A 20,139-nucleotide genomic window follows, 5' to 3' on the forward strand; every position below is an offset into this window, starting at 1 on the left:
ATTTTATATTTGAAGAAGAGGTGGACTCAGTCCCCTTTAGCTGTGTGTGTGTGTGAGGGGGGAGGACGGGTGCTCTTTCTCGAAAAAGAATGGAATGAGTCAGTATGAGGAGGCAGGTAGCACATGTTCCTTCAGCTTGGGTGATGAATGAAAAGTGGAGACATTCTTCGGTTTGGGGCGAAATGAGTCAATGCCCCAAGTTGTTCCTAGTTTAAAGGGAATTCCATAAGATCATCTCAGATCCATGGAATAGGCGAACAGTTCCCTGTAGTTTGAAGGAAAGGGAAGGCGGTGCCTCTGGGCTCTGGAGAGAAGAGGAGAAAGAGATAGGTCGGTCCCGGCCTTGAGGTTTCTTGGGTACGTTGAGGGCACCGTTGTCCATTAAGGCTTTCTGGGTGTGCCTAGTGCGCGTGCGCAGCTGTGGTCTGGGAGTGGGCCGGTAGGGGGTCCCAGGTTTTGGAGAACGTATTAGAAGGCAGCAGCGCACCGCCCCCTGCGGTTTTCTCAGCGTGAAGCCGGGACCCGCAGCACTGAGCACTTGGGGCGGGCGGCCGGCTGCCGGGCGGTGTTCTGCAGCAGCCACGCTTGTATCGGCTTGCTGAGACCCTAGTCCTTGCTGCTCCAGGACGCGGTGGCTGGTCACCTTTCTGAATCCCGAGGAGAGGCGGTTTAGGAGAGCATACTCGAAAGAGTGGGTTTCAAGACTCGAAGGGCAGGAGGGCTATGCTGGGGAATTTCCGGAGATGAGGCTAACCTAGAAGAGAAGGAGGAGGGGATCCCAACTGCTAGAATCCTGGGCAGGGTCTCGGGGTCCGGACCTGGCCTGGGGATATCGGAGCTCGGATTGGGGGGAGTGAGCCCCACGTGCCTGTGACGCGGGGGCGCTGGGTAGGCGGCAGCGGCGGCGGCGGCGGCGGCGGCAGCAGCAACGCGGGGCCGGCGGCTGTGCAGTGCCCGGAGGACAGCAAGATGCTGCGCGCCGCACTGCTTCTTCTGCCCGGGTTGCCCCTAGCTGGAGTGGGGGCCACAGAAGAACCCACCCAGGAGCCGGGGCCGTTAGGTGAGCCTCCAGGCTTGGCGCTCTTCCGCTGGCAGTGGCACGAGGTGGAGGCGCCCTACCTGGTGGCCCTGTGGATCCTGGTGGCCAGCTTGGCCAAAATCGGTGAGTGTGTGTGTGTTGGTGCGCCCGCACGCCAGGCCAGCGGCCCGTAGAGGACCCGCCCCCAAACCCCCTAGGTTTCTAGATCCAGTCCTGCGTCTTGCATTGTGCGGGGACTCAGGCTCTAATTCCACAAATCTGGGTTCTCTCCCATTTCCTGCTCTCTTATGGGTCTCCCTTCTAGGCTGGTAGAGGATTTGCCTTCCTAAAGGACTGCCTGTCGCCACTCTCCTCAGTTCCATCTTTAGACTCTTTCCCCCAGTTTCCCCTTCCCCTTCCAGTTAGCTCTCCTCAATAAATGTCAGGCCTCTCCTCCAGACGTCCAGCTTCTCAGAAACCTGTCAGCAATGAGGACACTGAAGGGGGACACTGAAGGGATAAAATTCTCCTGGAAACTCGGGCATTCTGGTTCTGAGAAATTTTCTTGCCCTAGAGAGACGGCCAAGAGTCTGAGATTTAATATCTCCTGAGATAACTAAACTGCCACTTCTCCTGTGGCATATCTCTCTACTCCACTTAAAGCTGTCGCCACCTTCTATCACCCGGTTGCAACCTCACCCTCCAGTTCACATTTCTCTTTTCGATGTTTAAGAAACTTGCGTTTATTGGGTCTTGACTGTGTGCTGGCTACCCTGGGTGCTCTCATACGTTCGCTCTCTCTCTTTCTGCCCTCACATTGGAGGCTGTGCTTCGGCTTCACACATTTCCCCCATCAGAGATGCTTTTCCTTGCCACTCCCTGCTTTCTGGCAGCCAGTGGTCCCTCCTCCCCAATGGAGACCCTCCTTCTTTCTCTCTGTTGTTCAAGCTCTCTCTGCTGTGGGGGTGACTAATTATAGCTGAGCGTTGCTACTCACTCTCCATCTACACTGGCACACCTTGTACTCCAGTCTCCCCAGTGAAACCTTCATGTAGGAATCCCACAGCCTCGAGTTTGCCGCCTCCTCCTCCTCCTCTGGGATATTGATGGGGTACAGGGCGGGGACTGGAGCCCCCACCTTGACAGCCCACAATTAATAATGGATAATGGAGCTCTAAGTATCTTCAGGGGACTTGGTTCTGCCAGAGAACTGACTTTTTCATAGGTCTTGGGCTTGCAGGGCTGGGGATGGTACATGCTAAGGGGAGAAGGAAACCAGGGATGGGGCTGGAGGGAGGAAGACTTGTGTCTGAGCTCACCTTAGAGGCCCAGCAGCAGTGACAGCAGTGGAGAAAGCAGCTCCAGAAACCCATGGATTGCAGAAGAGTTCTTGTCTTAAGGTTTATAGCACCAACATCATAGATAAATAGTGCCTTTTCTGGTTTGGATAATACTTCGTATAGAGGAAGAAGGAATTCTGGGGAGGGAGGTAATAAAAAAATAAAAAAACCTTCCAGTTTCATAGCTTGAATACCCTTTCATTCCACACATTTCCTTTCCTCCAATACATATAGATGCAGAGTTCGCTGTGTGCTAGATAGATGTAGAGCCTTTGGGTGCAATTTCCAAAGGGCCTTACTTTGGCATCAGGTTAATAAGGACCCTTCCTCTGAGGGACATGCAAGAGGGACATGGTAGGAGAGCCTACTGTGTGTCTAACACTACACTAGGCACACTTACATATTTCATATACTTTATCTTTGCCCTTTGTGATGGATGTTTTTCTTACACCAAAAAAGAGAAACTGAAGTTTAGGTAGAACATAAGAGTTTGCCTGATGGTGTGGAGACTGGGTCAGTGGTTAAGAGCGGGTTTTGTAGAGGACCCAGGTTTGGTTTCCAGCACCCAAGTGGCAGCTTACAACAGACTATGACTCAGTCTCCAGAAGATCTGATTCCTGCTTCTGGTCTCTGTAGGCTCCTGTATTCATGTGGTACACAAATAAACATTATATATTAATTAATTAATTAATTCCCTGAGATCACATCATAAGAAAGTGATAAGGTCAGAGGACTTTGAGATCTGACTGTTCTATATAAAGCTCACTTGCTCTGTCTGTCTGTCTCTCTTTCTTTCTGTCTGTCTGTCTGTCTTTTCCTTTCTTTCTTTCTTTCTTTCTTTCCTTCTTTCTTTCTTTCTTTCTTTCTTTTTTTCGACAGAGTACTATGTAGCCCTGGCTAGCCTGGAACTCATACTTATAGGGATCTCTGCCTGCCTCTCTCTGCTTGCTTCCTGAGTGCTGGCTTTATGTGCCACTGTATCCAGCTGCACAAAGCTTTTAAAACTGAGCCATATAATGAAGTATGTACATTAGGTTGAGAGGCCTACAGTGCTTCTAAAAAGAGCTATGCGCATATATTAGTTTATGTCGTGTTATATTAATAGCAAACATTTATTGAGTGTTTACTATAAATCAATGTGCTAAGTGCTTCCTTTTGGAAGTTAGGGGGAGCTGAGAACAAGTCTTGCTACATAGCCCAGGCTAGCCTTGAACTCTAAATAAACCAAGGTGAGGAGCTGGAAAAATGGCTTAGCTTAAAAAAAAAAAAAAGTTTTGGCTGCTCTTTCAGAGGACTCTAGTTCCCAGTACACACACAGCTGACAACTGCTTGTGACAGCCATTCTAGGGAATCTGACACCCTCTCCTGGTCTCCTCAGACACTAGGCATATACATGATACACTTACATACAAGCAAGCAAATACTCATCACATAAAATAAAAATAAATGAATCTTTAAATAAAAAACATCCAACGGGGCTGGAGAGATAGCTCAGTGGTTAAGAGCACTGAGGTCCTGAGTTCAATTCCCAGCAACCACATGATGGCTCATAACCATCTGTAATGAGATCTGGTGCCCTCTTCTGGCCTGTAGGCATATATGCAGGCAGAACACTATAATAAATAAAGCTTTAAAAAAAAAAACCTACACAGTGTTTACCTTGAACTCACAGCAATCCTCTTATCTCAGCCTTCCAAGTTCTAGGACGACAAGTGGGTACCAGTGTACGTGATTTTCTGACACACCCCCAGTTCCTGGAGCTTGATTCTAGAACCTCATGAATGGTAGGATATGCTTTGCCATTGAATGTTCCTACAACTCGGTTATATCTCGACTTTACTTTGAGAGAGGCTTGATAAATTGATCATAGGTCTACCCTACCAGGCCCAGGTCTAAGTTGTTTTATTATATAAAACAGGTTATTTTATATATTATATATAAGCAGGTTGTTTTATTTAATCTTCACAACCATCCTATTTGATCATTACTGTTTTCATTCCCATTTTGCAGATGAGAACATTGAGAGTCAAAAAATGAGGAAATAGTCTTCAAACCCATCAGAGGCCCTGATTTCTTTTTTCGCTAGCAATCTTATACACGATATAGAGAGACTGTTTAGCATTTGCTTAACTTCAGATGGTTGGTATGGATAAAGGAGTTAGAGAAAGATGAGGTCAGTCCCTGAGAATGGCAGTGCAGAAGATGGGGTAGGGAAGGCAAGAACAGCCTTGCAGCCATTTGTAACCTCGGGGTTGGAGATTCCATAGTTCTTCCTTTGGTCCTAGGGACAGGGATTCTAACTTTGGGTAAACTGGTAAGACAAAATATTACAGGTCAGGCTGTGGGAAGCTGTCCCATGGCTTCTTACCTATTCCCTTCTTGCATTCCAGTGTTCCGCCTGTCTCGGAAGGTGACATCTCTGGTCCCTGAGAGCTGCCTGCTGATTTTGCTGGGCCTGGTGTTAGGGGGCATTGTCTTAGCTGTGGCCAAGAAGGCTGAGTACCAGCTGGAGCCGGGGACCTTCTTCCTTTTCCTGCTCCCTCCCATCGTGCTAGACTCTGGCTATTTCATGCCGAGCCGGCTGTTTTTTGACAACTTGGGTGCCATTCTCACCTATGCCGTGGTGGGCACGCTGTGGAACGCCTTCACAACAGGTGTTGCCCTTTGGGGCCTGCAGCAGGCTGGACTTGTGGGTGAGTAACCCTGGGGCTAGGCTGTTTTTCAAAAAAAAAAAAAAAAAAAAAAAAAAAAAAAAAGTCTTGCTAGCTCCATCCCCTAACTCCGGGTGTCTCCAGCTCTGAAGGTCAGACGCCTGTGTCCCATTCCCGGAAAGCGCGGTTGCAGGTCCGACTCACCTGGAGGGTGTGGTGGTCCTCCAGATAGGCTTCAGAACTAATTTGGGTCCCTGCCAGTTGGATCTGTGCTTCTGCAGCACGACAGCTGAGCAGGGGCCTGGCTCCCAGCTGTGTGTGGGCTGCTAAGCTCAGGAGCCTGTGCTAGCACTGTCAACTCTTGCCCTCTGTCACAGCACTACCATTTGCCAGCCCTGCAAGGATTTACAGTTCTAGGTCTGCTCAAGCTATGCCAGGTGGTTTCCAGTCTTTATTTCTAATAAAGAACAGATTTTACATCCACGAAATGCTAACCGCTATACTGGGCATTCTTTCTTATTGTGTCTTCTTTAATTCCTCTGGCGAGGTTGAATCTACCTCATTGAATGGAAGAGAAAGTAAAGCCCCTTGTCTTCCTTTGGAACCAGGGCCGTTGCTTAGCCTCCATTTTATTGAGGCCCTGCATTTAAGGCCTCTCCCAATCTCTTCTTTGTTTCCTGACATAAGAAATCCATTCAGTCCTGATGTTGAAAATTCAGACTTCTTCTGAAGGAGGAAAGGAAAAGCTTGCAATTCCCAGCTGGAAGCTCCAGTTTCATGTTCTTAATAAAAAGTGAGCTATTTGGGGCAGGAAGGGAAAGGAGGACCTCAGATTCTAAGCAGAGTAATAATTCTAAATAATAATGGCACTGGTGTCTTACTATGTGTTAGGCACGGACTAAATAAAGAATTTTTTGAGACTGATGTCACCTCCATTTTGCATATGGGAAAACTGAGGCTCACGGGATTATGTGACATACTTGAGTCCCACCTATGGTCCTTTTCCTACTGTGATCAGGCCTTCATTTCTGGCTATGAACTGTACATACCACATCCAGCCACTGGCTGAGAACCACAGGTGTGGGAGAACCCATTTCCTGTTATCCTGGATCATAAAGCCAGTCAGCAGCCAATTCTACCTGCTGTCAACTCCTTTTACTTTTACTGTTACTGCCGTTTTATTACCAGCACCACCCGAATGGTTTTGCAGCCATCTTGTGAGTTAGGCAAATAAAAGGGTCCTGTCACGTCAACAAGAGCTCATATCACAACAGCTGGTGATTGCAAAGCCAGGTCTTAGGCGCATGTGCAGCTCAAGCCTGTAAAACAAAGGCCGGTCTGCCCACCTTTCCAGATTCCCTTTGGGTTTCTCTCTTCCCAGTAGGAAAGCTTGTGGGCTTGTCACAGGAAGTGTTGTCAGAGGCAGAGTCATTTTCATCCACCAGCCCTATCTTCTGTCTCTCCCTGGTAGCTCCTAGGGTACAGGCTGGCCTGCTGGACTTCTTGCTCTTTGGAAGCCTCATCTCAGCGGTGGACCCTGTGGCTGTGTTGGCTGTCTTTGAGGAGGTGCACGTCAATGAGACCCTCTTTATCATCGTCTTCGGCGAGTCCCTGCTCAATGATGCAGTAACTGTGGTGAGAATGTACGGTGGACTGCCGACCCCTGGCCCTAGGATGCCGAGGGGCTATCTGACCAGGCTTAGACCTTTCTTCCCAGCCCCCTGGGGAGGAAATAGGATCTGAGCTTTCTTCTGTTCCCGCCCACTTCCGCCTCTGTGGTCTCCTCCTACTTCCTGCCTCTCCTCTTGTCACTTAGGTGCTGTACAAGGTCTGCAACTCCTTTGTGGAGATGGGCTCTGCCAACGTGCAGGCCACTGACTACCTAAAGGGAGTCGGTCAGTATTTCCCCCAACATGGCCAACATTCAATGTCTGCCTTTTCTGGATTGTTGCGACCCACCAGCCAATGTCTCATTCCTTATTCTCCTTGATGGAGAAATGGGGTCTGGGAGGAGCTTGCCTTGGGATTCTAGTCTGGGATCCTGAGCCCCAGGGAGTGTGGTGGGTGCCCTTCTCTATTTCTTACTAGACAACAGACTTGTCAGCCCAGCTTGGGGAGGGTCTGGGCCAGGGGTCATGCTGACAACCCACTCCTCCCCCAGCCTCCCTGTTTGTGGTCAGTCTGGGCGGGGCAGCCGTGGGCTTAGTCTTTGCCTTCCTCCTGGCCCTGACCACACGCTTCACCAAGCGGGTCCGCATCATCGAGCCGTTGCTGGTCTTCCTCCTCGCCTATGCAGCCTACCTCACTGCCGAAATGGCCTCATTGTCTGCCATTCTTGCGTGAGTCCTGGGGCTGTCACGGGCAGGCCACTGGGAAAGGGAAAGTCACACTTTATATGGCCAAACGCAAGGTCTTAAGGAACCTGTAGTCCTCATGGAGCCCTTGTGGTAGTGGATACCTCATACTCTCTCCTCAGACGAGGGAAAGCCTCAGGTTGTGCTCTAGCACCTAGAACTGAGTACCCAAAAGTTCACACTTCCTCTCGCTGAAGTGCAGGCTAAGCTGCCAGCATGCTTCAAGGCCTGAAGCCATTGATTGGTATAGGTATAGCGCCCCCAGAGGGTTTGTTAATCAGAGGCACCAATGGGAAGCCTGGAGATCCGTATTTATTCCAGGACTACCGCTAACTAGTAATCTTCATGCATCCCTGAGCCAAAGCTCAGGGGTATCATGGGAATCTGATACCCCATGATGGGCGGCACCCCCACTGGCTGTTTACCCAAACCCGAGAGGGACTGAGCTTTCGGGACCCTCCTTCATCTGCACTTTTGTCCCTCCTCCAGGGTGACCATGTGTGGCCTGGGATGTAAGAAGTATGTGGAGGCCAACATCTCCCATAAGTCACGCACAGCTGTGAAATACACAATGAAAACGCTCGCCAGCTCCGCAGAAACGGTCATCTTCATGCTCCTTGGCATCTCAGCCGTGGACTCTTCCAAATGGGCCTGGGACTCTGGGCTGGTGCTGGGCACCCTCTTCTTCATCCTGTTCTTCCGAGCCCTCGGTATTGCTGACACCCTCTGCTCCCTTGTCCCCTTTCTTTCCCCTCTTGCCCTTCTCTACTCATCCCTCAGTCCAAGTTCACATCCATGTTAATTCCCACGCCTCCCCTCAATGCTCCCGACCCCTGCCAGACCTTAGCCCAGATGCTTGGTATCACACACCCAGTGTCCTCCGCTCCCAACCCCTTGTTCCTGCTGGCCTCCTCCTGCTGTAGGCGTAGTCCTGCAGACGTGGGTGCTGAATCAGTTCCGGCTGGTCCCTCTGGACAAGATTGACCAGGTGGTGATGTCCTATGGGGGCCTTCGGGGGGCTGTGGCCTTTGCTCTCGTCATCCTACTGGACAGGACCAAGGTCCCTGCCAAGGACTACTTTGTGGCCACCACTATTGTGGTGGTCTTCTTCACAGTCATCGTGCAGGTGGGAACACCCAAGAGGCTAGGTGGGGAGAGGTTCAGCAGGCACTGGGAGAGTCTTGGAACACAATGGGACAGGGCTTTTCGTTGCCACTAGGGGAGGGAGGGACCTGACTTCCCAGGCCTTGAGTGTGATGGGTTGAGGCAAAACTGAGGCCCAATATTTTCGGGAGAAAAGCAGCAGGGAACTGAATAGGACAGGGCTCACCTCTTGCCTGTCCGTAGGGTTTGACCATCAAGCCACTGGTCAAGTGGCTGAGGGTGAAGAGGAGTGATTACCACAAACCCACCTTGAACCAGGAGCTACACGAGCACGTGGGTACCAGAGCCCCATCCTTCCACCTGCCCCTTTCTCCCTCCTCCTACGTCGGCAGAGTCCTGATCCAGTCCCCCTACGCACCCCCATTCTAGACTTTTGACCACATTCTGGCTGCAGTGGAGGACGTTGTGGGGCACCATGGCTACCACTACTGGAGGGACAGGTGAGGGAGCTGCCCCGAGGCTCCTTCAGCAACAGTAGCCCTATCAGCCAGGGCAGCATGGGAGATATGCCACCCTTCTGAGAAGGGGCACAGCCAGGGACAGGCTGCGTGACCTCTGCCTGAAGCCCTTCAGTGGCACCCCAGTGTTCTCAGGATAAGACAGAGCTCCCCGGGGTGTCCGGCTAGCCACTCAGTGGTCTGGCTGATAACTACACAGACCCTATTTAGAGCCTCAGCCCACCATGCAGTCCAAGCCTGGCTACTGAGACCACTGTATGTGTTCTGTCTACCAGAACCTTGCCTCACCTCCCTCTTAGCTCTGGATTATCCTTCAGATCTAACCACAGGCATTGATTCCTTAGAGACCTCTGGCCTCCCTGACAAGGACAAATCCCGGTTATAATTATCTTGATAGTTCTTTTTTTTTTGTCATGGTGATAATTTTTACAGTTATTTTAAATAACTTTAACTAATGACAGACTCTCTCTTGAAACTGTAAAGGCTATAAGCACAGGGACTAGCCTTGGAATTCTCCTTGGCTGAGACTCATACCAAGAAAGCCAGGCCAGTGCTGGCACTGTCCCTGCCCTATCTAGGGGAAGGGGCAGCCAGCTACACCTTGAGGATAATACTCAGGGCTGGGCCTGGCATCCTCTGTAGGTGGGAGCAGTTTGACAAGAAGTACCTGAGCCAGCTCTTGATGCGGCGGTCAGCCTATCGTATCCGAGACCAGATCTGGGATGTGTACTACAGGCTCAACATCCGAGACGCCATCAGCTTTGTGGACCAGGTGGGCCAGCAGTTTCCAGGTAGGCCAGTGGCTGCCAGACAGATGGTCAGCAGAGCAGGGCAGTAAGAAGTAACAGGCAGACAGACTTGTTAGCGAGGGGCTGGGAGTTGGAGTTCCCAGATGGCTCCAGGGTGAAGTCACAGCTGCAGGAGTGACAAGCCAGTATTGCCAGAGTCTGGCAGGGTGGGACAGAAGGTGGGAAACAGCTGGACCCTGACAGACACAGTTCATCTATTACTGTGGGTAGGCCAATGCTTGGATAAGTTACTTATATCATCTGGGCTTCCGTTTCCTCTGCTGAGAGGAAAGTAACGATAAGGAAAGGACTACCTACCTAGGTCAGATCTTTAGAATTCAGTGTGTGAAGTGTTTCAGTATCTGCTATAACAAAGAACAAAACAATGCAGTGGGGGCGCAGCTCAATGGCTCATCACTTGCATAGCATTCGAGAACCTGGATAATCCCTGGCTCTGGCTCAAAACAAAGTAGTGTTCAAAACAATTGTTAATGCTTGCTATTCTTTCTATTACCTGTCTACCTACTCTGCCTGGCCACTCCTCATCCGACCCTTGACTCTTACAGGGAGGCCACGTCTTGTCCTCCACGGGACTCACTCTACCCTCTATGCCTAGCAGAAACTCTGTGGCAGAGACCTCTGTCACCAACCTGTTGTGAGTCCACAAGGCGCCCTTCCCCTTCCTGGAGCTCTTCCTTCTCCGAGATCCCTCTGGGAAGGATCCACCAACACCCTGCCTCTGCCCCTCCCCTCACCCGTTCTGCCCACTCTCCAGCACACATATCCCTGCCTCCCGCAGGAGGGAGAGCGGCAGTGGAGCGTGTCTGGATCTGCAGGTGATTGACACGGTACGCAGTGGCCGAGACCGAGAGGATGCCGTGATGCATCATCTGCTCTGCGGAGGCCTCTACAAGCCACGGCGTAGGGTAAGAGCTGGCAGGGTGTAATAGTTCTAAGTGTGGTGGGGAGGGACAGTAGAAGCTGTGATCATGGGGTTGGGGATTTAGCTCAGTGGTAGAGCGCTTGCCTAGGAAGCACAAGGCCCTGGGTTCGGTCCCCAGCTCCGAAAAAAAAAAAAAAAAAAAAAAAGAACCAGAAGCCGTGATCATGGACTCAACAGGCGTTGGCTCTCAGCTTGTGTCCAGTTGCGAATGCCCAGATGAAGGCTGTGGGTTTCACCCTTGGCTGGGTGGTGGTTGCTGAGCTGGAGGAAGTGCTCCAGAGTGTCTATCAGAATCACGAGGCATGAATTGAGGGCTGAACAGGCTGGGACTCTAGAAGGAAACACTTGGGATTTGAAGCTGGGTTTTAGGAAGGAGAGGTGCACACATAGATGTTGTCCCGACAGGAGAGGAAGAGATAGAAGACAAGGAGCTTCGAGGATGTAGGTCAGAGGTGGAAGTAGGGACCTGAGAAGGAACCAGTCTTAACAAGAGATGGATGAATTAGTCCTGTGCAAATCAGGTAGCTTTGGGGCTTTGAGTCTGGATACAAAAGGCCCATCCTATCCAGGAGAGGATCTTCTATAACCCCACAAGGGGGCAGCAGGTCCTTATCCTGGGCCTTTTGAAGTATGAGTATGACTGTTATTCATGGCAGAACTACATAGAACACTGAGATACAACTGGCTTGATTTGAGAGCACCTCCCTTTAATCTCCTGTTCTGCAGAACAAAGTTTCCAGGTGGCTTTACTCACAGGCCCTCACTCTAACAGCTTCTTCTGCCTCTGCTGTTTGCCCATGAGAAGCCCCCTCTCCCAGCCTGTGGAGGAGCTACTAAATGATTGTCTAGGGCAAATGATAGGGGCTCCCTTACTTTCCTATTCGAGACTTGGCTGTTCCTCTGACCAGGGTCCCTGATTTGACTCACCAATTTAGGGCTTCAAATGATCCTCATATTCTGCCAGACCCTCATGGATTCCTCAGACAGTGGTTGTTAAACCCACCTCATTCCAAGTTTTCTTTTCCTTTTAGTGTTTTTCTTGTGCAAAATTTTAGCAGAGAGAATGAAACAACGCGTTTATCTGTTACCCAACTCTAATAATTATCTGCTCATGGCTACATTTTTATGCTTTATGACCTATCATACCCTGCCCACACTATCTTCCAGCAGACTCCAGACATCATACGATATCATCTATAAATATCTCAGTATATGGCAAGAACTCTTTCTTTCTGTTATTTTTAAATTTTGGCTTCTTTAAGGCCATCTTGCTAGCTGCCCTAGGACTGGCTTCAACTTGGGGTCCAAGTATGAAAACACCACCTAAGCTAGCAAGATCTTGAAAAACTAAGGTCAGACTGAGGGGATCAGACAGTAGTAAAACATTTGCCCAGCACCTATGAGGCCCTGAGTTTGATTTCCCAGCACTGCAAAAATCAAGTCAAATCAAATTGTAGTAATATTTTTATAACATAATAATTCTTATTTTCTTTTCTCTTATTGGATATTTTCTTTATTTACATTTCAATATTATCCTGATAATAATTCTTTATATCAAATGCTCAGTTGCTATTCAATAAATATCTGTTTTTTCCTAGCTGTTTTATAGAGCTCAAGATCTACTTGATGTCTGGGAAATATGTCCTCCATTAAGAAAAGCTATAAGTTTTTCTTTTTCCCCTTGCTATTTATTGAAGAAACTAAATACTTTATATGGGAGGATTTACCATTTTCTAGATCTCGCTGACCAGCCTAGTGTTGGTTAGAATATTACTCCATTTCTTATATCTTCTGATCATTAAGTCTGGAGCCTGGTCAGATTCAAGGGCTTTCAGGAATGCTGTGCCCTTCTTATTGTGTTACATCAGTGATAGTACATAGAGGGGTGTGTGTGTGTTTGTGTGTGTCTGTGTGCCTGTCTGTGTATGTGTGCCTCTGTGTGTCTGTGTGTGTGTCTGTGTGTGTCTGTGTGGGTGTCTGTGTGCCTGTGTGTGTCTGTGTGCCTGTGTGTGTCTGTGTATATATCTGTGTGCCTGTGTATGTCTGTATCTGTATGTCTGTGCATGTGTGTTTGCCTGTGTGCCTGTGTGTGTGTCTCTTGTGTGTGTATGTGTGTATATCTGTGTGCGTGTGTATGTCTGTGTGTGCGCCTGTGTGTGTCTGTATGTGTGTATCTGTGTGTATGTGCCTGTGTCTCTGTATGTGTGTGTGCCTGTGTCTCTGTGTGTATGTGTGTGTGTGTGTCTGTGTGTGTCTGTGTGTGTTTGTCTGACCGATGGGCTGGATTCAGTTTTTGCATGGTTTAAAGAGAGCTAAAGTAAGTTTGTGCTTATTGTCAAATGTCATCTTATTTAATTTCACCCTCGTTCCATCATTTGGATCCCATGTCTACCACTAAATGTCTCTTTCTCAGATTCATATCATCTGAACATTTGCTAAGCCTGTTAACTTTACATTCATCTAAATCATCATAAATATTGAACAGGATAGAACTGAGGACAGAGCCCTGTGGCATGCTCCTAAAGACTTTCCTCCAGACTGACATGGATGGAGCATTTTTGGGGTATGGTTATTCAACTAGTTCTGAATCCCTTTAGTTGCACCATGACACAGCCCCTAATTCCTTACATTCTTTCCAGAAACAGCATTAGAGATAGTATATAGTTAATTAAGATATAGTTTAAGAGAAAGATCTAGAAGAGGTCTCCACATTTGAAAAGCTTGATGGAATGTTTTTGGCTCTACCTCCTAGAGATTTAGATCCTGCAATATGGAGTGGAACTAAGAATCTGTGTTTTTAATAAGCCCCCTGATGGTTCTGATGCAGCTAGTCTGCTGCCTGGTGTTTTGAAACCTCACACCATGTCACCGGGTTAGCTGAAGTGGAGAGAACTCATAAGATCCCTGGGGAGAGTGTTTAGAGAAAAGAGAGCAGGGCCAAGAACAATACAGAAAAATATACATGGAAGAAAGGGACAGGGAGCTAGCAAAGGAGAGAAGGGAACCCTTGGAGAAGGAAAAGCCTTGGGTAGAAGAAGGGCTAGCTGCCATCCCGGATAGGTTTCGGAGTATCTGAGGCTTCAGGACTGGTGACCAGGGAGGAAGTTTGGACTTAGAGAACTTGAATAGCCTTTTTGGTATTTAAGGAAGTACTAGACAGGAAAATATCCAAATCAATTTACAAGATGTTGGCCTCAAAAGAAGGAAGCTGGTAGTATCAATGAAAGGACTTTTAAAAACAAGGGCAGCGTTGGGCTTCCTTAGTAAGAAAAGCAAAGATGTAGGAGGACGGGAGGGAGCTCAGCACTGAGGGATTGCAGGAGCTGAGCAAAGCTGAGCCAGGGCCGCTCTGCCCCAGAGGTGGGGTGGCATTTCCAGGTACAAAGGTAAAGGAGAAAGGTGGATGGGAGATTTGAAAGGGCTCTCCGAAGTAGGTCAGAGAGACAGAAAGGAGGAGGAATAAGAAAGGAACCAAATAGAATGTGAGGCAAAATAGAGTGACCAGGAATGCTCTAGGCAATACTTTGCTGATTTCTTCCCACTAAAGAGGAAGAAATAGGTAGGCTGGGTGAGTGTGTGGATGTCTTGGTCTTTCTGAGAAAGAGTCAGAAGAAGCACATAAAGGGTTAGCTCTATCTTAAATAAGCAGTTGCTGGGACCAAGAGGATCTAGGGTTCAGGGCAGATACTTCGGAAAGTCCAAAGCATAGGCCTAGTGCTGTGGTAGTTGTAGAAACAGTTAGAAGGAAATTAGCTGGCAAGAGGATCCTCTGTAGCCACCTGGGGATTGGGACTCAGCGATAGATAAATATGAAGGATGTGGCTGTGTGGTTTTATAGTAGCCCCAGGGAACAAAGTTCAGGGTTCCCTGCCTCTTATCACCTCAGATTAGAGAGAGCAGAGGAAAAAGCAGCAAGGGACTTCTCAGAGAAAGGGAAGTTTTCCTTAGTGAACTGAATACAGAGTCTCTGGCTATAATTCTTTTGTATATTTTCATTTTATTTTACTCCATGGTGAGCTGGAGAAGCTGGTCTGGCAGGACCCGTGAGGAACATGTTGGGGGTGTGGCCCCGGGGTTTCTGTGGGAGGCTAAGGCACCCAGCCTCATGGCAAGGTCGGGCTGTCATTGCCAGTACAAAGCTAGCTGCAGCCGCCACTTCATCTCAGAGGACGCCCAGGAGCGACAGGACAAGGAGGTCTTCCAGCAGAACATGAAGAGACGGCTCGAGTCTTTTAAGTCCACCAAACATAACATCTGTTTCACCAAGAGCAAACCTCGACCCCGCAAGACCGGCCATAAGAAGGTGTGTCTTTTCTCCGAGACACCTCTTTTAGGGCTACAGGGTGCTAACAAGTAATTCTGAGTTCTCACACCCTGAACTCAGCTCCAGGAGGTGCTCTGTTTAGTCACCGTCAGGGGTTGGTGGCTACAGCAGCTCGGGTTTCCTTTCAGCCCTCTCTAGGCGTCAGAGGGAGGGCAGCCTCTTGGCTGTGGGGCCATTTGCTTCCAGGGATGAAACAGAGAGGAAAACAACAGAGCTCTTGGCAAGGTCACTCTAGGCTCCACTGTTGCTGCCTGACTGACCAGGGAATACTGGAGTGGTGGACCCTTGTGATAAACAGCCCTTCCTTCCCCCACAAGCCCCCACTTCTAGCTTAGGAAGGTTTGTCCAGTTGATTGCCATTTAATGGGGTTTGGGAAAGGGGTGGTAAGACCAAGGTCATAGTCTTAGGTCTGCTTTCTGGTCCTCAGAAGGATGGTGTGGCTAATCCCGAAGCTACAAATGGGAAGCCTCCTCGAGACCTGGGCTTTCAGGACACAGGCAAGCAGGGAGCTACAGGGATGGAAGGGAGGTGGGAAAGGGAAGGAGCAGGCCTGTCACCCAGATCCTGGAGGCTCTCCTCTGGGAACACTTAGAGAGCTGGGTTCCTCTCCTCAGGGACTAGGTGGCCACACTTAAGTGTTGGAATAGTTCACATCTGTAAAACATGCATGGCAGAATTGATGATTTGGACTATGGACTATTAAGGACTTGGAAAAGGTCATAGAGAAGGATGGGTAGAGTGGCCTGGGTCTTCAAGGACAGGTGGAACCAAAGGCATAGCTCTCTAGCTTGTCACCAAAACCTAGTTCCCTGTGAGCTGCATGTTAATGGACCTTCTAGCCTTGAGGGCGCTGGAAGTTGATCTGTGCTGACAACAACAGAAAGAGCTAGGAGGTGTGGCCCTCATGGCTTCCTCTGAGGATTTAGCATCTTTGGATTGATTCCTTGGGGCATGGAATCTCACCCCCGCCCCCTCATGTCCAACACTCTAGGCCACTGCCCAAAATGGCTGAAGGAAGATACAGGTGCTTTTGCTAATATGTGCTTTAGAGGGGGCGGGAAGGGCAGTAGCAGACTTGAGGTTGTTTGGTATCAAGAAGCAGCCACTGGCTTGGCTACCCTGACTCAGCTTTCACCTTTGTCCAGCTGCTGTGATCCTAACTGTGGAGTCTGAGGAGGAGGAAGAAAGTGACAGTTCAGAGACAGAGAAGGAAGATGATGAAGGGATCATCTTCGTGGCTCGAGCCACCAGTGAGGTTCTCCAAGAAGGCAAAGTCTCAGGTGATGACTTCCTTGTAGTCACTTTTCCTTGTGTAGCTGGCTGTTTCCTCTGCCTGTTCTGGCCTCTGCCTTAGGAGGCCAGTTTGCTAGTTTACTAACTGCCAGCATTTACTAGGCAGTTTGACTCTACTAGAAATCTTGTACAGTGGTCTGCCTCAAACTGTACAGTATCCAAGATGGGGAAACTGAGCTCACAGAGCCGTAGAGACTTGCTCAGAATCACATGGTACAAACAGGATTTGAACTTGACCCACCTAGTCATGTAGTTCAAAGAGCACAGCCCAAGAAACACAAAGTGATAAGCAGATCTAGAAGTAAGTGACCCAGGTCTTGTGACCCAGGCTTAGCACATCTGCCCATGTACAGAGAGCTCTGAGTGAGGAGGTTGGCACCCGACCTTGGAGAAACCTGAGTCAATGGAAGTGGAATAAAAAGCAGTATTCATGTTTCTGCATATGGAGATCTCCCTCCTAAAGTTAGGTTTCAAGGGTAGTCAGCACAAAGGCTCAGAGGACATTAGAGAAATTTATTACAGAAAATTTCAAAACATGAAATGACACAATGGTGAAATGAACCCCCATCTGCCTATGTCCCAGCTTCAGTCATCACCTGTCAGAGCCTTAAAGACACAACCACAGTATCATAACCACATATAAAATCTTTCTCATAAGACACAGATAGGAGTCAGATTTCCTTGGTTTTAATTTTTGTTTATTTATTTTGAGATAAGGTCTTATCATGTAACCCAGGCTTGCTTTGCGTTCCTTAGCTGGCCTCAAACTCACCATCCTCCTGACACTGCTTCCAAGTCCTGGGAATACAGGATGTCCTACCACATCCAGTTTTGTACGAGTAAAGATCTAGCATAGACCACACATTACACTGGGTTAATAAGTCCCTTCTAACCTATTACAAAGTGGTTAAGAGGGGGTGGTGCCAGGCGGTGGTGGTGTACACCGTTCATTTCAGTGCTTGGGAGACAGAGACAGGTGGATCTCTAAGTTCAAGGCCAGCCTGGTCTACAGAGCGAGTTCTAGGACTGCAAGGGCTACCAGGGAAACCCTATCTGAAAAAACAAAACAAAAGAAGGTGGTGATATAGAAAGTTTGCTCCAAAGGGAACTTTAGTGAAGTTCAGAGTCTTTTCTTTTTTAATTAATTTATTATGTATACACCATTCTACTTGTGTGTATACTTGCAGGCCAGAAGAGGGCACTAGATCTCCTTATAGATGGTTTTGAACCACCATGTGGTTGCTGGAAATTGAACTCAGGACCTCTAGATGAGCAGTCAGTACTCTTTTTTTTTTTTTTTTTGGTTCTTTTTTTCCGGAGCTGGGGACCGAACCCAGGGCCTTGCGCTTCCTAGGCAAGCGCTCTACCACTGAGCTAAATCCCCAACCCCAGCAGTCAGTACTCTTAACCACTGAGCCATCTCTCCAGTTCCCATCTGGAGAGGTTTTAAAGATTTATTTTATTTTTTTTAAAGATTTATTCATTTATTATATATAAGTACACTGTAGCTGTCTTCAGATACACCAGAAGAGGGCATCAGATCTCTTTACAGATGGTTGTGAGCCACCATATGGTTGCTGGGAATTGAACTCAGGACCTCTGGAAGAGTAGTCGGGTGCTCTTAACCGCTGAGCCATCTCTCCAGCCCGATTTATTTTATTTTTGTGAGTGTATGTGAGCGGGTCTGTATATTCCATGTATTTGATGTATTTGTGGATGCTGTCAGAGGCCAGAAGAGGGAAGGGGATACCCTGGAGCTGAAGTTACAGGCCATTAGTTGTAAGCTGCCTGATGTGGCTCTGGGAATGGAACTGAGTCTTCTGCAAGAACAAGGAGTGCTCTTAACCTCTGAGCCACCTCTCTAGCCCCACCTGGACTTGTCACAGTTGTCATCATAGCTCAGTAGGGCGTCTTACTGGTTGGTCAGAATGAGGCTTAGTAGGATCCAGTCTCTGAGCTGATGCTGCTGGGGCTGCTGAGGGTGATCAGAGACAAGGCATCCTTCTTGTTCGGTTTTCCTAAGCTGTAGTTAATTACCATTTGTTCAGAAGGTATTGTGGACACCTGTTCTGTGCACAGCTCTCTGCTCGTGCTAGGACACAAGACAAACTAAAGCAGTCCAATGCTTCCTTCCAGGGAGACATTTTTTGAGTTTGGCACAGATGAGTATAATTTGGTGCATTTGAGGACTCCCCTGCATTGACAATAAACTCATGTGTACTCTCTCTGTGCTCCCAGGAAGCCTCGAGGTGTGTCCGAGCCCACGCATCATCCCCCCATCCCCGACCTGCGCGGAGAAGGAGCTACCCTGGAAGAGTGGGCAGGGAGACCTGGCTGTGTATGTGTCTTCAGAAACAACCAAGATCGTGCCTGTGGACATGCAGACAGGCTGGAACCAGAGCATCTCATCCCTGGAGAGCCTGGCGTCCCCTCCCTGTACCCAGCCCCCGACTTTAACCCGCTTACCTCCCCACCCACGGGTCCCTGAAGAGCCCCAGGTTCCTCTTGACCTGTCTTCTGACCCTCGCTCTAGCTTTGCTTTCCCCCCAAGCCTGGCCAAAGCTGGCCGTTCTCGCAGTGAGAGCAGCGCCGACATCCCGCAGCAGCAGGAGCTGCAACCCCTCATGGGCCACAAGGACCACACTCATCTTAGTCCAGGCACTGCCAACTCCCACTGGTGCATCCAGTTCAACAGAGGAGGCAGGCTGTAGCCCAGGGCCTCGGGGAGGAGCAGGATGTGGAGTCCCTATGGGGATTGTTCCTCAACATGGGCAGAGGAGCCTACCCAGCCTGGTATGGGACTAGTGGGGGCTGGACTGAAGTGGCAGTGGCCTCCTTGGGACTGGTCAGAAGGGTTTCCTGGGCTGGTCCTCATGGGGACCCTTCTTCTCTCCCTACCCTTAACCACTCCCACTTTTCATTTCAAAAGACAGCTCAGGATCCAGTCCAGAGTTCTAGGGGATAGGTCCTCAAGCCAATGTCCCTTCCCTAGGGCATCTTCCTGGACTTAACTGTTGGCAGCTGTTCCTCCCCACAAAGCATCATTCTTCAGTGGACACTGGTCTTCCCTGACCTCCACCCCCTTGCCAGCCCAGGTCAGGATCAGTGCACAGGCAGTGAAGCTTTATGAGGGGTCTGGTCCTCAGAGTGACTGGGCTAGGATAGAGGGCAGGCCTCAGTCTTCAGTCCCCTAACTTGTTGAGTCAGCTACATGAGAGTGGGAGTGTCCCCACATCTTGCTTTAACCTTTTCCCTTTGCTTCCAGTTATTGAGGTAATGGTGACTCTTTTTTTTCCTAGGACCTAGGCACTGGGCCAAGCTTTAGTTCAGAGCTTCTTCATAGCCAGTCTACCGTACTAGGTCTAAGTCTGGAACTTTCTGAGGCTTGGATCTGAGATTTTTAGAGTAGGAATTTTCCTCAGAATTTTCCCAAAGGGAGAAGGAACCAGGTATCCCAGAGTCACCGCACCATTACCATGGGAGCTGGGATGTCTGGCTGCAGTGTTTGGGGACAGCTGACTAATAGGTGGTTTTCCTGAGGTTAGCCCCTGCCTTGTGCTTTGTACCTTAAACCCAGGATACATTAAACATCTCTCAGATGGGTGAGTGTTCTCTGTCCACTTGTCTCAAGGTTTCAGGGTTGGGACAGGAAGGGATCTGCCTATTTCATTTCAAGATCTTTCAGGGGTTGAGAATAGTAAGGGATATCTTAGACAGAACTGTTAGTTCCTCTGGTCCCTGTACTTTTCCAGTATTATTCCACTAGCAGGAGGCATGGATTGGCTGTTTAGGGGATTACTGGATG

At 49.0% G+C, this 20,139-nt stretch overlaps 1 protein-coding gene across 2 annotated transcripts; it reads left to right on the top strand.

Moving 5' to 3' along the window:
* Positions 1-405: 405 nt before the first annotated feature.
* Positions 406-19,940, top strand: Slc9a5 (solute carrier family 9 member A5). Of its 2 annotated transcripts, none has more exons than XM_032887691.1 (16): positions 406-1,162; positions 4,749-5,051; positions 6,481-6,644; positions 6,826-6,904; positions 7,171-7,348; positions 7,853-8,073; positions 8,287-8,489; positions 8,711-8,800; positions 8,897-8,967; positions 9,628-9,757; positions 10,340-10,428; positions 10,573-10,699; positions 14,849-15,019; positions 15,469-15,538; positions 16,187-16,321; positions 18,573-19,940. In XM_032887691.1, exons 1-16 carry the CDS (start codon positions 970-972, stop codon positions 19,043-19,045), a joined length of 2,697 nt encoding a protein of 898 aa, XP_032743582.1. In that variant the 5' UTR covers positions 406-969; the 3' UTR covers positions 19,046-19,940. The 2 variants fall into 2 exon arrangements, with proteins under 2 accessions (XP_032743582.1, XP_032743584.1); XM_032887693.1 differs by having other exon boundaries at positions 15,472-15,538.
* The last annotated feature ends 199 nt before the right edge of the window (positions 19,941-20,139 follow it).

The sequence above is a fragment of the Rattus rattus genome, chromosome 17 (genome assembly GCF_011064425.1).
Source record: "Rattus rattus isolate New Zealand chromosome 17, Rrattus_CSIRO_v1, whole genome shotgun sequence".
In the NCBI taxonomy this organism is placed as follows: Eukaryota; Metazoa; Chordata; class Mammalia; order Rodentia; family Muridae; genus Rattus; species Rattus rattus.

Excerpts from the sequence above, each read along its gene's own strand:
- Slc9a5 (XM_032887691.1), top strand. The coding sequence starts at position 970 with ATGCTGCGCGCCGCACTGCTTCTTCTGCCCGGGTTGCCCCTAGCTGGA. Across the intron at positions 1,163-4,748 it reads GGCCAGCTTGGCCAAAATCG|TGTTCCGCCTGTCTCGGAAG; the intron begins GTGAGTGTGTGT and ends CTTGCATTCCAG. Across the intron at positions 10,429-10,572 it reads ACCTCTGTCACCAACCTGTT|GAGGGAGAGCGGCAGTGGAG; the intron begins GTGAGTCCACAA and ends TGCCTCCCGCAG.